Source organism: Coenobita brevimanus, chromosome 69 (genome assembly GCF_032717465.1).
Source record: "Coenobita brevimanus isolate Jiangsu-jjx chromosome 69, ASM3271746v2, whole genome shotgun sequence".
NCBI lineage: Eukaryota > Metazoa > Arthropoda > Malacostraca > Decapoda > Coenobitidae > Coenobita > Coenobita brevimanus.
Window position 1 is genome coordinate 29,199,493 of NC_137022.1, and position 7,422 is coordinate 29,206,914.

General features: G+C 45.1%; 1 protein-coding gene across 1 annotated transcript in view; it reads left to right on the plus strand.

The window, feature by feature from the left end:
* Positions 1–2,943: 2,943 nt before the first annotated feature.
* The window catches only part of Cow (Proteoglycan Cow), a 214,101-nt gene continuing 209,622 nt past the window's right edge, over positions 2,944–7,422 (plus strand). The window contains exon 1 of the mRNA XM_080277436.1: positions 2,944–3,115. Within this exon, the coding sequence (XP_080133562.1) occupies positions 3,023–3,115 (93 nt within the window). The 5' untranslated portion in view covers positions 2,944–3,022. The remainder of the gene's footprint in view (positions 3,116–7,422) is intronic.

Genomic DNA, 7,422 nt, shown 5'->3' on the forward strand with positions numbered 1-7,422 from the left:
TGTCAATTAATGTCCATGTGCGTCACGGGATTAACGAGAAATGGCGAAATATATGGATAGGAGAGAGAGAGAGAGAGAGAGAGAGAGAGAGAGAGAGAGAGAGAGAGGCGAACTGGAGAGTGTGCGGCCTGATGATAAAGGACAGGGTGACGTGGAGGCGATTTATTTGTGGCCACCCCTTATAACTAAAAGCATTTGGCGATAGATACCCAGACATACAAACAGATAAAGATACAAATACACAGATAGATAAATAAACAGACAGATAGATAAACAGACATTTGAAGCGGATGGGGTTTAACATAGTCTTCCTTTCCTCGTAACAGCAAAATTAATTCGTCTGGAGAGCAAGAAAATATAAACACGTCATCGTACTGAAGGGGTCCCTGGCTTAACCCTCTGGCGGCCCAAGATTTCCCTCAGCTTCAGAAAATCGTCCTAAATTAACTGGAATATATGATTTTTATTTATATATTTATTTTTTTTGGTTTACGTTGGGGGGTGGCTGACTGGTGTGGAAATGTTTTGAAATAAAGTCTAGGGGAAAATGTTGCCGTGTTTCATTGACGTGAGAGAGAGAGAGAGAGAGAGAGAGAGAGAGAGAGAATGGGGCATGAAAGTCAACCACCTGCAAGTACTGACACAAAATCTGAGAAAGGCGAACGAGAAATCGGAACTACAATAAAATAAATAAATGAAATAAAAAAAAACTCACAAAAAAGATACCGCCAGTTTTCCGGGGCAATGGAAGTCGGTTATCTTTTCTCCATCGTCGTTTTTTCTTTGTTTTTTCCCGTTTTTTTAGGGAGAGATGCGACTGGCTCCCATTTTCCCTGTCTTGGGTGGGTTTTGAATTTACGAAGCGGCGTTTGTAGTGAAATATTCAGACACAATTCCCCTCGGCCAGCGGTGTGCTCGGTGTGACTCCGTTTCCCCCTCTCCCCTCGCCAGCCGTTGGGGGAAAGGGAGGCAGGAGGAAAGGGGGGCGGTTGGGTTTGAATTTAAACTCGGTAAAGACGGTTGAATTTGAACTTAACGTCTGAAGAAGAGGACGTTTGGGAGACGTATAGACTTAGAATATATACAACATTTATGTGCTGAGTAAAAAAAATGCGACTGTTTTGTGGGGAGATGGGGTCTGTTGGATTTGAATTTAAACTGGGTAAAGAGGGGTTTGAATTTGAGGCGGAAGGAAGAGGCGGTTGAATTTAAGCTGAGTAAATGGGGGTTTGAATTTGAAGGGGGGAGAGGGGTGGTTGGATCTGAATTTAAACTGGGTAAAGAGGGTTTGAATTTGGGGCGGAAAGAGGGGACGGTTGGATTTTAATTTACACTCGGTTAAGTGGAGTTTGGGGCGGCAGGAGCGGGCGGTTGAATATGAATTCAAACTGGGTAAAGGGGGTTTGCATTTGAGGGGGAAGGAGGGACGGTTGAATCTGAACTTAAACTTGGTTAAGGCGGTTGAATTTGAACTTAATGTCTGTAAAAAAGGACTGTCCTGGGACTCGTTTTACATATATATATATATATATATATATATATATATATATATATATATATATATATATATATATATATATAAAACTGTGTTACGTGAAAAATAAGTGTTTTGTGGGATGCGTGAGAGTGAGTTGCGAGACGGCAAGATGGGGCGGTTGGTTTTTAATTTAAACAAGCAAATACGTTAAGGCGGTTGGATATGAACTTCGGCATCGGTAAAGCCAGTAAAGCTGACGGTTTCTCTTTCTCTCTCACTTTAGCCTTAAAACTTAAAACTACTACCAAAGTACCGAAGTTGAGATGGAGTACTCTGATGGGTGTATGTGTGAGTCAGGAGGGGACGGACGAGGGGTGAAACGGGACTTGAATCTGAAAAAAACATGAGAGAGAGAGAGAGAGAGAGAGAGAGAGAGAGAGAGAGAGAATGCACTCGGAAGGAGGTGGAATTTCAAACTCGGCAAAGGAGGTTGATTTTGAACTTAACGAAAAAAAGTTTGTTTAGCATTCGGGAACTGGAATGTATGAAAATCCGTTTGCTGAGTGTATGGAGGAGTATTCTGAGGGAGGGATATTTTTGAGGGAGGAGTATTTTGAGGGAGGGATATTTTTGAGGGAGGAGTATTTTGAGGGAGGGATATTTTTGAGGGAGGAGTATTTTAAGGGACGAGTATTTTTGAGGGAGGAGTATTTTGAGGGAGGGGTATTTTGAGGGAGAGGTATTTTGAGGGAGGAGTATTTTGAGGGAGGGGTAGTATTTTAAGGGAGGGGTATTCTGAGGGAGGAGTATTTTGAGGGGTGTAGGTGCGTAGTAGGGAATGTGAATTTAAAATCGATAAACATGAGTAAAGTTGAACTGAAACTCGATTACGGAAATAATCTTGGTCTTCTGAACTTTGAATATTTACTTAAATTGGTGTTGGGGAAATGATGAGTGTTTTGAGGGGGGCAGTACGTGTGTAAGGGAAGGAGAGGGTCGATTTGAATTTCAACTTGGTAAACGGCTCTGGATTTGAATTTCACGGCTGTAAAAAGACCGTTTGGTACACCCTGAGGCTTTGAATATATAAAAGTCAGTGTACAAAGTGAAAAATGGGAGTTAATATTGAGTGTCTGAGAGGTGCAGTGCATCAATAAGGGAGGGGGCAAGTCGATTTGAATTCAAAGTAGATAAACGGCTCTGGATTTGAATTTAACGGCAAAAATGGGACCGTTTGGCACTTTTGGCTTGGAATGTATCAAAATCAGGGTGCTAAGTGAAAAATGGAAGTTCTTTCAAGGGTGCAAGTACATGAGTAACCAAGAGGGGAGTTGGGGAGGATAGGGAAGGGGGAGGAGGGATTAGGGAGTTGGGGCGGAGGGGGGTCAGGGTGAGTCCATTTCCCCCACGGCGGAGCGAGCGAGCGGCGCGTGGAAAGCAGACGGACACAGCGCGTCCAAGACCCGAGGAGGGAACATACACTCCCCCCGTCTCTGGGCTCTGCTGCTGTTTCCCTGTATATTTAGTGCGTGTGTGAGTGTGGGCATGAAGGCCTTGGTAGTGGTGGTGCTGTCCCTGGTGGCGATTACCCTCGCCAAGAAGAAGGACGGGCACCAAGAGGACTTCGAGTTTGTGGAGGTAAGGGTTCACAAATGTCACCGCTTCGATTTTTCCCGGAGAGAGCGAAGGATGAAGCCCTAGCCAGCGTGCACCAGCAGCGGCTTCACCACACATATACACCCTGCTTCACTACACACCCTAATACACACTTCACTACCACACCATACCCACACTTCACTACACGCATCCCTACCATACCACACCCACACTTCACTACACACACCATTACCACACCACACCCACACTTCACTACACGCATCCCTACCACATCACACCCACACTTCACTACACACACCCGTACCACACCCACACTTCACTACACACACCCTCACCACACACCCCGGCTTCACTGTATTACACTGCTTCACCACAAACCCTGCTTCACCACACCTTCCCTCCACTGTACACCTTGCTCACCACACACCCTAACACACTTCATCACACACATACCCTCACCACACCACATCCCGTGTTTCACCATTCCAAGGTTCATCACACACCCTAACACACACTTCATCACACATACCCTTACCACAACACGCCCACACTTCATTATACACACCCTCACCACACACACCCCATGCTTCACTGGACACCCTAACACATACTTCATCACACACACCCTTACTATACCACGCCCACACTTCACTACACAAACACACACTCACTACACCCTCACCACACCCCATGCTTCACCACACACCCTAACACAAACTTCATCACACACTCCCTCACTACACCCCCCGCTTCACCACACACCCTGCTTCATCACACCCTAACACATACTTCATCACACACACCCTAACCACACCACACCCACACTTACACTGCACACACCCTAACACATACTTCATCACACACACCCTAACCACACCACACCCACACTTACACTGCACACACCCTCACACTATACGCCCTTACCACACCACACATCCTGCTTCATCACATACCTTCACCACAACTTAACACACACTTCATCACACAACACGCCTACACTTTACTACACACCCTCACATACATCCTAACCACACTACACACCCAACTTCACCACACACCCTAACACATTTCACCACACCTCCTTACCACACTTCACCACACTACACGTCCTCATATAAGCTCACCACGCCATACACCCTGCTTCATCACACAGCCTAACACACTTCATCACACACACACACCCTTACTAAACCACACACCCACACTTCATACACTACACATCCTCACCACATTCCCTGCTTCACCACACCCCCTAACACACTTCATCACACACACACACACACACACACCCTTACTACACCACACACCCACACTTCACTACACACCCTCGCACTACACCATCACCACACCCCCTGTTTCACCACACACCCTAACACACTTCATCACACACCCTTACTATACCACACCCACACCACCACTACACACCCTCACCACACCACACCCTGCTTCACCACAAACCCATCTTCACTACACTACACCCTGATTCATAACACACCCTCACCACACCCACCTTTATCACACACACACACACACACACACACACACACACACACACACACACACACACACACCTGCCTCCACACCAGTATACGGAAGGGGGTATGTAAATCAGTGTCCCCCTCGCAGACACACCCCTCTATCAACCCCCACACCAGCCTACCCACACCTACCACTCCACCCCACCCCACCCCACCCCGCCCCTAGTCCTGGGCGGGGCACGAAACACTCACCTATACTCTCTCCACTTTTAACTGGTCCAAAAACTGCCATCTCCATCTTGAGTGTTGGGCTGTAGGGAGAGATTAACTTTGGAATATGGTGCTAGTCACGAAGAAGTGCTATGGAGTGACTGTGTGTGTGTGTGTGTGTGTGTGTGTGTGTGTGTGTGTGTGTGTGTGTGTGTGTGTGTGTGTGTGTGTGTGTGTGTGTGTGTGTGTGTGTGCTATGGTGTTCGTCACGGAGAAGTGCTATGGAAAGGTTTTGTGTGTGTGTGTGTGTGTGTGTGTGTGTGTGTGTGTGTGTGTGTGTGTGTGTGTGGCTGTATTCTCATGCGGTTAGGAAGGTTACTAACACCTCTTCTTCACCGGATGATTTGTGTTCTTACTTCATTACTATATTTGTGTTATACATGCATTCTATATCCACAACATAAAGGCATAAGAAAAAAATATATTAATGGGTAGTCTGGAAAATAAGTCGCTAGGGAAGAGGTGTTAGGGAGCTTCCTTACCCAACAAGCAGACAGGTCCCTGGGTCATGGCACTACAGGATGGATGGCACTACCGACTGGCACTGCACGCCGGGTAGTAACCATAACAGTGCCGTGAGAGAGGCTTGGGAGATTATAGCACCGAAATTATATTAGTCAAATGGTGGGTGACAGAGCGACTTGGAGGCGTTTTGTCTGTGGCCACCCTTTGCGGGATTAGGGCGTCGGGCAATAGATAGATAGATAGATATTAGTGAATTCAGGAACCATCTTTCAATTCATGGGTACAAGGCAATGAAAACACTGGCTTGTTGTAGTGTTAGATAAGTGACCTAATATTACTGCGTGCCTGAGACGATGATGATGGTAGTAGAGGTCGTAGTTATGGTAGTCGTGGTAGTAATGGAAATGGTAGTTGGTGGTGGTAGTGATGGTAGTTATGGTGGTGATGGAGGTGGTAGTGTAGTGGTGGTGGTGGAGGTGGTGGTGCAGTGGTCAACACACCGCAGTTATTTCAGCCTGTTTGCCTGCCTGCTCTTGACGTCACTCATGTTTTGCTGCCTCAGTGTGTGTGTGTGTGTGTGTGTGTGTGTGTGTGTGTGTGTGTGTGTGTGTGTGTGTGTGTGTGTGTGTGTGTGAGAGGGAGAGAGAGAGAGAGAGAGACTGCCAATTACTGATATAACTCACATTAATTTTATCGGTACTAAATTATCAACAAAGACACTGTACATCGGTAAGCCTTGCCAGTGAGGTTATTTATTTATTTATTTATTTATTTCTATCACGGGTTTACAAGTGAGATTTATTATTTTGTTATCGGGTGGGGTTAAATCGGCTGAGTTTTATCACTTCGAGTTATACTGGTGGGAAGTTATCAGTGGTTATCTTATGAATTATCCCAACAGAGTTCTGTCGCTTGACGTTTATTAGTGGGGTCATATCGGTTGAATTTTATCGGTGGGGTTAGGTCAGCTGGATTATGTATCATCTGGGCAATATCAGTATGACTCGTAACAACATCGACAGCATTCTGGCATCTGAGTCATACTGGTACAGATACTTTATGTTGGTCCAGTTCCATTGGCTTAATTTTATCGGTTGAATTATATCAGTTGCGATAAACTGAGTGTTTTATCGGCCCAATTAAAGTGGGTGAGTTTTATTGATGGAGATAAATCAGGTGTTTCATCAGCGGAGGTAAATCAGGTGTATTTTATTGGCTGAATTTTATCGGATGAGTTATATTGGCTGAATTTTATCGGTTGAGTAATACTGGCTTAATTTTATCGGTTGAGTTTTATTGGTTGAATTTTATCGGCTGAGTTGTATCGGCTGAATTTTAGCGGCTGAGTTGTATCGGCTGAATTTTATCGGCTGAGTTTTATTGGCTGAATTTTATCGGCTGAGTTTTATTGGTTGAATTTTATCGGCTGAGTTTTATTGGTTGAATTTTATCGGCTGAGTTTTATTGGTTGAATTTTATCGGCTGAGTGTTATTGGCTGAATTTTATCGGCTGAGTTTTATTGGTTGAATTTTATCGGCTGAGTTTTATTGGTTGAATCGGGTGAGTTCTATCGGGTGAAGTTTCATCAGTGGGACGTGTTTCTTAAGGTTTCACTAGAATCGGGTTGGCCTTCAGCGATGACCATTGATTGGGGTTCCTTCCTGACAATCCCTTCTGGTCCTGTCCGTGGGTGCTGGCTATTATTTCCCTCTCTCTCTCTCTCTCTCTCTCTCTCTCTCTCTCTCTCTCTCTCTCTCTCTCTCTCTCTCCATTTATACCTCAAAGGCTATTATTTCTCTCTCTCTCTCTCTCTCTCTCTCTCTCTCTCTCTCACGGGCCAAAGAGAGGGGAACAGAAGTTACACATTTTAAAAGCAATATCTTTAATAGTAGCCATTTTCTGTCTCATTTCGGGGGTCAGAGAGAGAGTGAGTCCCCCTACTTTTAAAGCCTTAGTGATAACGTCTCTATTCCACTTCTCGCTTTTTTTTTCTTCATTTTTGGTTTCACGTCTCAGTTCCTTCCTATTTCGCTCCTGTCTTTAAATATTCTTCCTCCTTCCTTTTGCGTTAACTTATTCACCTTCATAGTTTTTCATTCCCTTCTTTTTGACTT